Raw genomic sequence first — 14,742 nt, 5'->3', positions numbered from 1 at the left:
TGGTATTATTTATATAAGTCACCATCTGAGCCAGGGCAATAGTGTTGGGACTTTCCACGCACTCCATGGTGACTGCTATCGATCATGAGTGGGCTGGAGTAAAAGGAAACTTTTCCCGTTGTGGCCCCAATTCCCTGTGGAGAGCTATGCTGCGGCTTGACTTGGGAATGGAAAACTTGCCAAAGGGATGCTGAGCCCCGTAAGGGGTATAGCCTTTTCATCACCTGCTCTGAAGATCCTTTCTTTTTGCCATACTCCAGGGCCACTTCATAAGTTACAGCATTAACATAGAGTTCACTGATGAACACTTCCATGTGGTGACACTTCCATACAAGGGACATAATATCTGGTCACATCCACACCATGCATTTAAAGCACATGGCTTTCCCCCAAGGAATCCTGGGAACTGTAATTTACAGTGCACACTTAACAAACTACAGTTCCCAGGAGTCTTTGAGGGGAGCCATGTGATTTAAACATATGGTGTGAATGTGACCTATAAGTGACTTGTCATCTGAGTGCCGGTGTTGTGCATTCATTCATAGTAACTGCTGGAGTAGATGATCTCAAAACAGTATCAGCAATCCACATGGGGAGTGGCTTCCAATTGTCATTTTATTTAAGAAGCAGCACACATAGTAAATGGTTACAACAGTTAAGATATTCTATTAAAAAAGAAAAAAGAGTTAAGATATTCTAAAACAACTCTGTTCCTGCTAGTGATTTCTTGAGTCTTGTGGGCCTCGTTGGGCAGATGGCATTAGCAGATTCTGGCTTTTGGAACTCTTGGAAAAGGAAGCTGCTGTAGGATAAGTGCTGTAAAAAGATAATAACTTCTCTCACTGGGTCTCTTGTTAGTCTCACAGTGGTCCCAGGGGCATAGCATTCCTGCCCTGGAAGTGTCTTCCTGAGCCAAAGGTCTGGGTAACTCAAGACAGTATTGAAAAAGGAATTTTTTTACCTAATATGTACTCTTCCATCGCTCTTGTGAGAAGCAAAGATGGGCTTTTAGGATCTCTTAAGTGACACAAGCAAGGCTATAGGTGCCACATACCCCTCTGCTTTTGATTTGGAACATCTCACTAGTTGTGGCCTCTGCTCTGGTTAAATTCAGATGGAAAAATCCACATTTTAGCTTTAGTAATTTAGCTTATTAGAGTTTCCACTGATTAATTACATTGACCTAAATGTAATATGTTGTCCAACTACCGGTAAGACCATGCCAGAGATAATGAGACATAGGATAGTGACTACCTCTTATTATTGGATTGGCTAGATGAAGCCATAATGAGGTACTGTACTAGACTGGAAATTTTAAATTAGGTTAGGTAAGATGAAAAGCAGGTGGCCACTGGCACATTTTTTAAGAAACTATTTAGAAACAACTGAGAGCCAGTGTAGTGTAGTGGTTAACAGCGGTAGACTCGTAATCTGGGGAACCGGGTTCGCGTCTCTGCTCCTCCACATGCAGCTGCTGGGTGACCTTGGGCTAGTCACACTTCTTTGAAGTCTCTCAGCCCCACCCACCTCACAGGGTGTCTGTTGAGGGGGAGGAGGGGAAAGGAGATAGTTAGCCGCTTTGAGACTCCTTCGGGTAGTGATAAAGCAGGATATCAAATCCAAACTCTTCTTCTTCTTCTATTTTATATAGGGGATACATGATTTTGCCCAGCTCATGGGAAAGCTCCCAACTCATTGTGTTTTTCTTCTCTCTTTACAGAATTTTTTTTAAAATAAACACCATAGAATAAATCTAAATAAGCAAATTCTCCTGAAATGTAAAACATTTCCATATCATTTTTAAAAAATACAGAAAGTTGTATTTGGATGAGATGACAGTGACATTAAAATGATAAACTTGAAAACTGAAAATCACGATTTTTATAATAGGCTGCTATTCTAAACACACTTACAAGATAATGAGCCCCATTGGACAAATTGTGACTTACTTCTGAGTAAATGTGCATACAGTTGCACAATTAATGTATGTGCATAACTTTAGTCTGAACTTGTAGACAAAGTTCTAATTCCAGTTTGTTCTCTTCTAGATGTTAGGATTAGCCAGCACACATTCAACAACTTTGGTGCAGAGGAAAGGGTCTCTCAGACTGAGAGTATGTTCTCTACTGCCACATTCATCAAAAGTGGAGATGGGACATTAGGATCTCTAACTATCAAGAGCAAATCCACAGATGCAACAGAGCTATCAACCTTTGATCTGGAAAATGTCAGCTCTTTAGATTTAACCCTGAACTCGTCAACCTCAGCCCAAAGTGGAAAGGAAAGTTTTCCATCTACCCAGATGGATTTCAGTGAGTCCTCAAAAGAGCATTTATTTACATATTCCTCCAAAACATCTGCCTATTCATCTTCTGCAATAGATCTTTCAAGTGAGTTTTCCATTTCTGTTATTGCTTCGGTTAGAAATCGGCTTGAGACGTACCCATTCATTTGTTTCCTGTCTGTTTATGTAGTTTTCTCCATAATCCTCCCCTTATTTCTTCCTTTTTAAAGTAAGTCAGCTTTTAACTATTGTATTATACACATGAATATGAACGACTATAACTTTGCTGTTTGTGACACATCCACACTTTATTTAACTGTCCTGTGCACACCTTATACCTTTAGAGCACAGCCAAAACACATTATTTCCCTCAAAGAATTCTGGGCACTGTAGTTTTTACACCTCACAGAGTTACCATTCCCAGCAATCCTTAACAAACTACCATGCCCAGAATTCTTTCAGAGAGGAAATATGATTCAAATGTGCTTTAGAGGTATAGTATGTACACAGCCAAAGTGTTTTGTATACATTTGTGGTTCCTGTGGCAAAACATATGAAAATGTGCATAATGCATGTTTGTCTTTACACACACAAGCACATGCAACTGGAGCCCTTGCTATGCATGGAACAAATATGCTTATCATGTAAATCAGGAGTTACCGGTAGCCCCACTATGCAAATTGGGCTGCTGAAATGGAGAGATCTTAAGGGAAAACCAGGACTGAATTTCTGTGTGAAAGGAATGCAGTTCCGCACAACAAATTCCTGTGCATGTGTTCAGAAGAATTCTTACTTTGCATCCTTCACCCTTGCCTCAGCCCCAGCCCACTGCACTGCTATTTTGCATCTGGTGGATCTCAAGTTCCGGGGGGGGGGGACACATAGTACAAAACAGTACATCTAAAGTCTTCTCATACATGATTAAAAAAATGTGAGGTGGCCCTTAGGTGCAGCAATTTCTGCTGCTAAAATGATACACCATTTTTAAACTGGGTAACAGCTTGACTCTTTGGCAATATAGGACTCAGACCCTTAGTGTTGTGCCATCTACCCTTTAGAATTTCTTCCTGTTAAATATTAGACAGGCACTGTCTCTGTCAACTTTTCAGCACTTACTGAAGATCTTCCTCTTCCAAAAAGTCTTTTAAGGAGATATCTTTCCCGGTCTACATCTGTATTGCAATTGTTTTTAGATGTTTTAATTGTTTTATCACTTGCATATTTGCCAGCCTAGGCTCCTGTGGGAGGAAGGGCGAGGGATTAATAATAATAATAATAATAGCATCAACAATAACTATTGTGGCTTTCATGCAATTGTTTCCTTGGCACATGTCCATTCTTTGTATTCCATCTTTGAAAACTCTATTATTATGATCTATGAAATTACACGCAATGTAAAATACAGCTCATCAGCATTTCTGATTGTATAGCAACACTGTAAAGCATATCAAATAGCTGCTGACTTCAAATCCTCACTGTCTAGTTTCTGCACCATTTTTTCATTAAAAGCATTCTGTGCTAGTCTGCCTTCCACTTCAGCCTTATGAAAATATTCCAACTCCATGGAACCATAAGAATTAGTGTGATGTAGTCATCTGATTTTCCATTTCTACACCCAACATGTACTGGGGGCCACCCAGCCAAATACATTCTCAAGTCTCATTAAAATCAAAATAATTTATGCCTATATCAAAAGGATATAAGAAGTGATCACTTAAGCCTAACTAACAACATCTTTCTTTGAATTGTAATCATGCTGTGTGGCATTAGTTGAAAATCTTTGAGGATCAGCTGTATTATTATGACTTTAAGTATTCATACTTAAAAGTATTGAAAGAAGCAGTACTTCTGACAGGAAGTATGAACACCTAAAGGAATTCAAAGAAGGGATACATATGAAATTTGTATTTTCCTCTTCCCCAACTATCGTATTTTTCTGTGTATAAGACTATGTTTTTTGCTATTAAAAATTAGTCAAAAATTTGGGGTTGTCTTATACATGGATAGCGAATGCACAGGGGTTCAGGCTCTGGCTCTGGCATGGGCAGCCAGCTTCCCTCAAAAAATCACAAAGTTGTTCTGTTTGATGTTTGCAATATTGATTTCTTAATTTTGGGTTCAAAAAAATAGGGGTTGTCTTATACGCTGAAAAATACGGTGTGTTCTGTTTTGATTTAGGTACTGGAAGCAGTCTTCAGCCAGTTAAAGTGTCTGATGTGGAAAGAAGGCTTTCTGGGGCTTCTACAGACAGCATATACCTATCAACTGCATTCATGCATGGTAGAGAGAGGACCTCGCGGTCTTTACCAGATAACAGCACATCTCCTGATGCAACAGACAGTACCACTTACAATACTGAAACTTCCGAGTCTTCAGATCTGACCCTGAGCTTGAATTCCGGAGACGAAACTCATAATGTCTCACAAAGTGAAGTGCAATCCGCTGGATCTTTTACTGAGCACCTGCTTCAGCATTCCTCTGAAGTTCCAATGTCCCCATCTTCACCAAAGGATCCATCAAGTGAGTTTTCTTTAGGAAAAAGAGTAAAGGAAGAATTGACTGTACTCACCATAGTTTGCATTATGTATGTCCATACGTGCTAGAATTCAACACCTAGAATTCTGAAGAGCTTTATTTTCGTGTATATCTGTATGCATACACACTTACAAATTATCAAGTCTCTCATGATAAGCATTTCTGTTATGAACTGTATAATTTGTTCAGAGCATGGCATTTGAGTTTGGGGGTTTTCCCCCCCCCCCAGCAAAAGGGGATCTGGACTACAGTATGAGCCAATTAAATGTCACTATTTGCAGTATTCCACTGGCAGATCTGTACACAGCACATTAAACCACATGCCTTCAAAATGGGGCAGGATTTAATTCACTTTTCCGAAGTCTAGTAACTGCACATTATGAATAATGAGACATTATTAATAATACAGGTCCTGATAGTGAAGTTATATGCTGTGAGTGCAATTTTAAAATTTCATTTTCAAATTCCTCTTTCAGTTCTTGAAAGTAGTCAACATTCAATGAGTGATGCAAGCATTTCACACACTTATACTGAAAGCACTTACCATTCAGCAACTTTCAGCAAAGGAGAAGCACAAACACTACAATCCATAGTTAACAATACGTTTGCTGAAGCGACTGAAAGAACCTTTTCATATATAGAAGAGTCCAACGCCTCAGAACTAAATCCTTCCTCACCAGAAGCATACTCTAGAAGGACTGACTTCTCAGTAAAAGGTTTTGATACTCCTGGGCCTTCAACTGAGTCTTTCCAAAACCTCAGCTCATCCAGGATACCAACTTACTCTTCCTTCCAAAGTGAACCTTCAGGTTGGTTTTTATTTTGTACCTTGCTTTACCTGCCAGCACTTATCAATACACAATTTTCAACCTAACTGCATATTTTTCAAGCGCATGTAAGCTTTACATGATAAGGCAACAAGTTTCGTTGAACTATATTTCTTGTTGGTGAAACTGAATGAAGATGAATCTGTAAAAGGTATTGCTTTTTTGTACCGTATGTCTTTTAATTCTTGGGACCTACAATTGCTGGATGTCCACAGTGATCCACAACTAACACTAAGCCAAGCTTAGTGCAAACAGCAGTCCTACTGCTGTTGTGAACAAGGCCATGGTTTGATTTCTCGATATGTCCAAACCTGTGCTCATGGTTATATCTCACTCTGCACAAGCAACAAGCTGAAACCAAGGTTTGTTCTGAAAGTGACCCTTACAGGGTGACCTCGGAGAATAGACAGATTTGTGAGTTCACCAGGTCCCTAGCTGGGAGCATTCTGGACTAGAAGAGCTGAAAGAATTCTCAGTAGTAGCCCCAAGGCTCTGGAATTTATTTCCCAGAAAAGCCTGCCAATTTCAGAGCCATAGCTCAAGCACTGTAAAACATTTCTCCAAATCTTTAGGAGATTAGGATGAAGTAACTGCTGATATTAGCTAGGAGATTTAAGGAAAAAAAGTTTGGATTTAATACTGTGAATTGTACTTAAGGAATTTGTTTTGAGTTATTCATTATTGTCATAAGCTATCCTTGGCACTTTTTTAAAAGTGAGCAAGAGAAAAGCGAAATGAAGCAATAAATGTAAATGGTTAAGGTTAGTTTTGTACTGAAATCCTGTGGACACTTCCTTGAGTCTAACCCCCAGTGGGGTTTACCTCCGAATAAGCATGTATAGCATTGCAGTCTAACGCCTAATCCTATGCATGTTCAGTCATAAGTAAATCCCATTTGGTTTAAGGATATTTACTCACCATCTCTTATCGGCTGGCAACATAAAATGATGCATTTACAGCTCATTTTATGCAGAAGCTCAGTCCAATATTGTGAGTTACTTCAATAGTCACTTGTACTTCAATAGTCTTGTTCAGTAAGAACAAGAAGATATCAGCAAGAAGAGACCTAGCCTATTGCTGTCTTAGTTAATTGTTGTTGTATTCCTTCCTACCATGATTATTGTCTAGGATTTTTCCTCTCTGTGTACAGTTGTAATGTAAGCCATCAAACCTCCCATGGCCATGAATTCATATAAAATGATAATGATAAAATGATAATGGAAGTTACCTATAATTGCCACCTTGAGGCTTTAAAAAAAAGGAACTTTTATGGAACTTTTTTGTTTTAATTTTGTTTAAATTTTATTACATATGGAATCTGAAACAATTACTGTTATTGGGGCCCCCAATCTGTATCAGTAGAAATTTCATGCTAAGAATTAATAATATTTTTTGCTTGTATTTTAGACACTGGAACAGACTACCAGCCAATGAGTAGCACTGACACTGGAAAAATAATCTCTGTTTCTCATACTGACAGCACGTACATTTCAACCACTTTCACAAGGGGCGGAGAAAGGACGTTACTGTCGATTCCAAAAAGCAGCACATCTGCTGACTCATCAGAAAGTTCCACTTTTTATGCAGAAATTTCCAGCCCTTCAGAGTCAGCACGGTCCTCATTTTCTGTGACCCAGATCAGAGGAAGCAACATGTCCTCCGGCAACATGGGTTTCTCCTCACCGTCAACAGAACCATTGTCTGTACATGCCCTGAAAACACCAGCCTACTCTTCCACAGTCAGTGAGCTGCATGCAACTCAGTTATATTCGAAATCCGAACTGACACCTGCTGGCAGCTTATCATTTACACCTTCCTCTTCAGCGTCACTGAAACAGGATTCACTTCCACCCACTCAGCTGCCAACTCTGTTTTCAACCTCAGAATCCCCTCTTCCATTGTCTTCCTCTGCTTTCCCATCCCTGCTTTCACCATCCCCTCAAACACTTTTGCCAACTTTGTTACGCAGGCAGTCTCCAACAGCAATGCCCACGCTGCCCCCTTCCTCATCTTTATTGCCTCCTCTTTCCTCAACACCGTCGTTGCTGCAGCCTAGCGAGCCTTTGGAAAGCAGTGTTTCTGTGGTTGCATCTGAGGGGACAACTGGAACAGACCCACCCACAGCTGGAAGTTCCAACAGGCCGTTCAGCAACCAGACTGAGACATACCCGCTGAAGGACAGCACTGATCTGGGGACAACAGGATCTTCTCTTATTCTGACCCAAACTACTGAACTGCTCACAGACCACTTGTCACCTATGACAGTATCCCTAGATGAAACCAAGGGCTCGGAGGGGCAAAATGTTTCTCTCCCAGGGACCAGGGTTGGAAAAATGCCTCCTGTTTCAACTATGTCTCCCACATACAGGGCTGAGAGTACCACGGTTTCAGAGACAGCCAAAGCAACAACTGCTTTGTTGCCATTTACAACCACTCTAGAGGATGCCTTCAGTTTGGTGGGGGTAACTACTGGTAAGAACCTTGTGAATATAGCACACACGAAATTAGGATCGCCTACGTCGGCATCAAGCATGGATGATGTCGTCACTACAAAGCCTCAGAAAGTACTTCCTCCCCTTCCCACCAAGATACCATCTTATGCCACTGGAACTCCCACAAAAGGAATGGAAACGAGCACTACAACTGCTTCTAAAACCACTGATTCCAAAACCACTACTGCCCACCCTCCGAAAATGTTTCCTTCCAGCAAAACCACTGCAGGGACTATTTCTGCTTCACCGGTTCCCACCAAAGCCACTACATTTGCATGGGTAGGAAGTCCAAGGACATTTCCAGCTTCCCATGGAAAAGGTAAGCCTTCTCTGAGAAATGATGGAAATGGCTATAACATGAAAAATGATTTAATGGTGCTGTATCATTGTACTTTTGGATGGGAATTCATTTGGTAGATTATCTTCTTCTTCTTTTTTAAGTGGTTATGCATTTCTGCAAAAAACATCTACTCCAGAGCTCAGAATCAAAAAAGCATCTATAGGGGACGAAACTGAAAGGGGACACAGTAACACCTGTCTCAAAACAACCCAGCAGTGTCCACACAAGGTTGAATGTCTGTTGGGATGGAGGAAGGATCATGTGTAGAATAATAAAATGGAATCTGCAGAAAAATGGGCATGGCTATCCCATCTCTCTAGAACCCTGGAGCTCTCTACAATGCAACCTCTTGTTGCAGTTGTACAATAATGTAATTTTGTTTGCATCTGTGGCATAATTTATGCACTATAGTTATTTTTGTAATGCCTTTACTCCTTTAGTTCTCCAGCTTTTAAGCAAGGCAAGGACCTATGGTTGAAGCCCTTTCCACTCTGCCTGCCTGCTGCACAAAATTATATTTACGATGTAGGCTGAATAGCGCTTTGTCTCTAAGGTGTAGGGCTACATTGTGAAGCGCATCACTTCTTTTTGGCTTGAAGGTGCCTATTGCTGGTAATGCTCCACAGGTACCCCACCTTCATAATGCCAGAAGTGAGAGTCAGATCAGCAGGATGAGTGAAAGCTAGTTCTCCATGTGTTTTGGGAAACCAACGGTAGCCATTCATTGGATGGTTTTGGAGAGTGATCACCCCAGCAGCATATAGTCTATGCAGCTTGACTTGTTGGTTCTAGGTATCAGAAGAGGAAGCTTTTGTGTGCATGTGGGTGAAAGGTGCAGCGCACTACCTTGCTTGTTGAATGTGGGGGTTGGTTCAGAGGTGAATTTGGTCACATCTGTTGATCCTGACTTCATTCTTCAAATGTTTTATTTCACAGCTAATGCATGCACTGCAGAGACTTGCCTTAATAATGGGAAATGCATTGTGGATAACTTGATGGGCAAATTCCAGTGCCAGTGTTCACCTGGTTGGCAGGGAGAGGACTGCAGTACAGGTAAAGAATGAATAATGGCAGCCCTTTACATCAATGCTTTACAGCAGTGAAAAGTGGGTTGGTGGACTTCCATTCTAAAGGCTGTGGCTTTTCCCTTCTGTTTCAGATGTAGATGAGTGTCTGTCTAATCCATGCCCAGCCTTGGCCACATGTACTAACACACAAGGTTCGTTCCATTGCACGTGTTCCCTGGGCTACCAGATGGAGAAAGGAAAGTGCAATTTAGGTAAGAGAACTGAAGGGACTGGGGGTGGGGGAAAACTACTGTACTTCAAGACTTTAAAGGAGTAGAGAGGATGTGGCTTATGTTGTTGGATTCAACCATGCATCAGCCACAGCTAGCATGGCCAATAGTCAGGGAATATGAGAGTTGCAGTCCAACAATGGCTGGAGGACCATGAGTAGCCACTGCCAGTCATTGTAGACAATACTGAGCTAGATGGGCCAATCGCCTGACTTGTTATAAGGCAGCTTCCTGTGTTTTAACATTAATGTATGGTTGGCAGTTAACAATGTTCTGCTGTGTATAATGTCTAGTTTGGGCCTTAGAAACAAAGCTTCCATTTAAATAAAAAGACAGGTTTTACTGTTGTGGAGAAAAGTTAGGTTTCCTTGGCATTCAATGTGTTTGTTTGTGTGTGTGTGTGTGTGTGTGTGTGTGAAAGAGAGAGAGATCTAACCCTTAAAATGGCTAACAAACTATCCTCTTGCCTTCAGTTCGAACCTTTGTTGGCCAGTTTAACACAACTGGAGGGCAGTACTCAGAGTTTCAAGTTGAAGAAGCTATTATGAACATGGTAAGTGTCAAAAGTTGATTTTTAAGCATAGCATTTAACTGACAGTGGCAGCTTGTAAGGAGGCAGTTCGCTGAAAGAAATAAGGGGGCTTCTTCTCCTTTCCCAGCTCTTTTACAGAAGGCTCTCTTATCAGGGGCATGGCTGGCACCTTTGCCTGCCCTACAGCACAGTAGAGGTTGTCTTTTAAACTTGTGATTGATCTTAGAAAGTTCTCCAGCACATCCTAAAGTTTTCCACTGTGGACAACTTTGCCCATCATGCTGCTTCTTGCCTTTTTCCTCTCGTGACCCATGAGCTTGCATTCGGAACTGTCACAGTTAGGAAGCACCATCTGTTCCTCAAAGGTGTAAGCAGAGCCAGCTCCAGATTTGTGTGGGCCCCTTGCAACAGCACACTTGCACCCAGCAAACACCCACCCACCCCATGCCTATGCCTATGCCTCTCCTTTGCAATAGGTGGCCCAAGTTCCTCTCTCCTCTCCCCACGTGCTGCTATTTGTGGGTGACCAGGACCTCCTTGGACACAGCAGGCAGGGAGAGGAGGAGCGGGGGATGGTGGTGAGAGGCCACACCAAGCGAGCAGCAGCAGCCCAGCTACCTGGTGCAGTTGGGTTGGGATGCATGGCATGATGGCAAAGCTCGGAGCTTCTGGCTCAATTTGCAAAACAAACAAACAAACGAAAACAATACAATGTCTGTTCAATTTTCTTTTCTTTTCAGCTGAACAATTCTCTTTCAACATTGCCAGGCTATTACACTTCCACTGTTAAAGCATCCAGGTAAGGCTAATGAAACAGTAAAACCATCACTTTTGGTGGCTGGGCTTTGATTTGAACTCTTGCCCCAGAGCTATAGCTTTTGTTGCTATAATAATAATAATAATAATAATAATAATAATAATAATAATAATAATATTTATTCCCCACCCATCCGGCTGGATTTCTCCAGCCACTCTTTCAGCACATATAAAAACAATTTTACACTGTGATATGTAGTCCACAGTCCCTCCCACCCCCCACCCATGGCACTGTGCCACTAATAATTGGGAAGAAGAGAGACTGCAATAACACATATTCTTTTCCTGATTCTCCCCACCTCCTTCTGTCAGTTCACTCTTTACCTCAATTGAAGATTGAAGCCCTCTGATACAGTCTGCGGTCTTCACCGACCCTTTAAAATGTCACACACATTGATGCTGCTAAATAAATGATAACCACAAGATGGAATTTGGGCAGGAGCAGTTTATCATGCTGAGTAATAAAAGATGCCACTGCTGAAATTTTCTCGTGTACACAACTCTAAAGGAGCAGAAGCCCTTTTCCCCTTTCCCCTTGATCAACCCGTGGCTTCTTTATGTTGCATGGAATTGGTGCAATTTGGCAAAACAAACCCTAAACCCTTCCCTGCAGTATGTACATGTTGCTTCCAGCCAGCATGCTAAGTCACAGGAATGCACCTGCTCTGAAGATTCTTAATGGAATCAGGCATGCCAGATTTTCTAGCAAAACCAGCATTGGCTTTATAGTCAGGTCCTTGGCATGGTCCTAGTCTTCCCCCAGGCACCTGCAAAAGTGGTAGGAGCTCTGCCTAGAGAAGGGTCAGTGGTCACTTTGACTCTAGCAGCCTCTGGAGTGCACTGCCTCCCTGCCTTTTTGATATAAAGCACCACAGGCAAACAGATACTGCCAAGCCAAGACTAGGAAAATGCGTTCATGCTGTGTGTATGATATTTGTACCATTCTCAAATAAGTGTCGTGGTTCTACAACTGCAGAATGATGATGCAGACTTTGCATTTTCTCGCTCTTTCCACAGGCAGACGGGCATCATGCAAGTGTCTGTCCTGAGCACCTTTTCTTTAGTCTCCAACGTCACCCTTTTTGAGGTTGCTAGCACCGTGCGAAGCCATATTCGAGCGTGCAAGGCTCCCACACAGACTTGCCAGTTCATCTCTAAGCTTACACTGCTCCACAGAGGTAAAAAGACATGGTTAAACACTGTGCTTTGAGGTTGTTTTTTTCTTTTTCTTTTTCTTTTTTAAAAAAGAAAGTTTTCAAAAGAACATTCTGTCTTTTCTTTTTTTCTTTTTTAAAAAGCTTGCTTTCTTCAAACCTCTCTTTGAAAAGCTTTGTTTCACTGAAACAGAAAGCCTATTGAAAGCCTCTATAGGATAAAATAAAGGTTTCATTCTCACATGTGTGAGAAGCTTGCCTCCCTACAAAAACTTTCTTGTAAGTAAAATATGGGACACCCTGTGGGATTATGGTCTTTGTGTACAGGCTTTTCATGTCAGAGGCGCAGCATGGAATCCTGACCACATGGTGCTAACCTGTCAAAGATACGGGGCAACACTTCTCAGAGCCATAGGATGAGAGTTGACAGAATAGGTTTTTAAAATAAAACAGTAGTACTACTAATAATAATATAGATCCTCAAATTGATTAGATTACACCAAGGTTTGTCCAACAGTTAGATTTTTCAAGGATGCTAATCCTTAGTGGAAAAGAAGGAAATTGATTTTTTAAAAAAACAACAACACCTGATCACAGTCAGAACTGGCAAGGGAAATGGTATTTCAGTGTCCAACCCACTAAGGATGCACAGAGGAAACACAAAATAACACAAAACCACAAAGTTAAATTACCAATACAAGAAAATGGGCTCTACCATAACCAGCAACCTTTCCATCAATGTGAACTGGACAAGCATACAGTGGTACCTCGGTTTAAGGACAGTCCGGTTTAAGGACAGTGATCCCCCCTCCCCATCCCCACCCCTCCCCACCCCTTCTCTACATAAGTGCCTGGAAACTTCCATTTCACTGTATCTGAAGAAGTGTGCATGCACACGAAAGCTCATACCAAAATAAAAACTTAGTTGGTCTTTAAGGTGCTACTGAAGGAATTTTTTTTATTTTACTTCGATCCAGACCAACACGGCTACCTACCTGTAACCAGTCCGGTTTAAGAATGATTTGGTTTACGAACTCCACAAAACCGGAAATAGTGCCTTGGTTTGAGAACTTTACCTCGGTCTAAGAACAGAATCTGAACGGTGGAAGGGCACCGGCGGTGGGAGGCCTCATTAGGGAAAGCGTGCCTTGGTTTAAGAACGGACTTCCAGAACGGATTAAGTTCGTAAACCAAGGTACCACTGTATTGAGAAGACATCTATGGCAATGGCTTGCCTCTTCAACAAGGTATGGAAGAGTGTGATGCTAATGACCAATACCAAGATAAAGGTCTACCAGGCTTGCATGCTGAGCACGCTGCCTTATGGAAGTGAATCATGGCCATTTTACACCTGCCAAGAGTGACACCTCAATGCGTTCCATATGCCTTTATTAGGAAGATTTTAGGCATCACATGGCAGGACAGAGTCTCAGTCAAAGTTGTGCTCTCCCAAGTCCACATTCCCAGCACGTTTTCACTTTTGTCTCAGCGACGTCTACACTGGCATGGGCATGAGCAATGTCTACGCTGGCCTAAAATCATGCACAAATAACACACAACACAGATCTAAAAATTACAAGTGTAGTTAGTAGTATACACAGCTATTACCAACACACTGGAAATGCTTGGATACTGGATTAGCAAGATCAGCTGGTTAAGTTTTTTTCATTCAGAGATGAACAACAGCCATACAGCCTGGTACCTTAGCAATGGTGGCATTTCAAAAGGGAACAATAAGGGTCAAGCAAGTGGTAGGGAACCTGTGGCAATGAACAGGGATGGTGTAAACCGTTGTCTGGCAACATTTGGAGGGCCACAGGTTTTCCCCATCCCTTGCTCACAAAATATCTAATTCCAGTCCTGATATTTGTAGAGAAAGAATCCAGTGAAGGTGCACTTTCCCTATGCCTAGTTAATGACCTTCCCAATGTTATTATTTTATTTTATTTTACAATAGTTGGCGGTCTGTGTAAACACAAAGATCCGGAATGCGACAAAGAAACTTCTGTGTGTGTGGACTTGGACGGCATTGCAGTTTGCAAGTGCCAGGCTGGATACTTCAAATACAACAAACTGGATCATTCCTGCAGAGGTATTATGCATTGTGCAGCTGGATCGCTGGGGTTCATCTTTAATCTTTTGGTTCCAGTTCAAAGGATATTCCGCAGATCAATGTGATTTCTTGTATTTCTATGTGTGCTAAGCCCTGTGAATAAGTATTAAAAGCTTAGGTTTCCTTCTCCCAGTGCTCGTTTTTCTACAGTAGAAATTGGGGATATGGTCTCTTGCTTGCTCTCAGTGCAGCAATAATATTATCCTTTTACACAGCATGCTGTGTAAGCCAGAAATATCCAGTGAAAAGAATAAAAAGGGGGCAGGCCAGGGAGGGGTCTGATATGCCTGTGGCGAAGGTTCAGTTTTTAGAGATGACATAGTGTGGTTATTTCTGTCTCTGTTTTGTCTGA

General features: G+C 41.6%; 1 protein-coding gene across 4 annotated transcripts in view; it reads left to right on the top strand.

Moving 5' to 3' along the window:
• Window positions 1-14,742, top strand: part of HEG1 (heart development protein with EGF like domains 1) — a 64,795-nt gene that overhangs the window by 34,936 nt on the left and 15,117 nt on the right. For 3 of the 4 annotated variants that reach the window (XM_035129394.2, XM_035129367.2, XM_060278902.1), the window contains exons 7-16: window positions 2,049-2,390; window positions 4,463-4,804; window positions 5,296-5,628; window positions 7,054-8,457; window positions 9,415-9,531; window positions 9,638-9,757; window positions 10,249-10,328; window positions 11,048-11,106; window positions 12,141-12,301; window positions 14,235-14,369. In XM_035129394.2, the coding sequence (XP_034985285.1) occupies window positions 2,049-2,390; window positions 4,463-4,804; window positions 5,296-5,628; window positions 7,054-8,457; window positions 9,415-9,531; window positions 9,638-9,757; window positions 10,249-10,328; window positions 11,048-11,106; window positions 12,141-12,301; window positions 14,235-14,369 (3,093 nt within the window). The remainder of the gene's footprint in view (window positions 1-2,048; window positions 2,391-4,462; window positions 4,805-5,295; window positions 5,629-7,053; window positions 8,458-9,414; window positions 9,532-9,637; window positions 9,758-10,248; window positions 10,329-11,047; window positions 11,107-12,140; window positions 12,302-14,234; window positions 14,370-14,742) is intronic. The other variant, XM_035129385.2, reaches the window with a different exon arrangement.

Source organism: Zootoca vivipara, chromosome 1, assembly GCF_963506605.1.
Source record: "Zootoca vivipara chromosome 1, rZooViv1.1, whole genome shotgun sequence".
In the NCBI taxonomy this organism is placed as follows: domain Eukaryota; kingdom Metazoa; phylum Chordata; class Lepidosauria; order Squamata; family Lacertidae; genus Zootoca; species Zootoca vivipara.
Note: the sequence above shows the minus strand (reverse complement) of the source record. Positions and strands in the feature narration are given on the sequence as shown.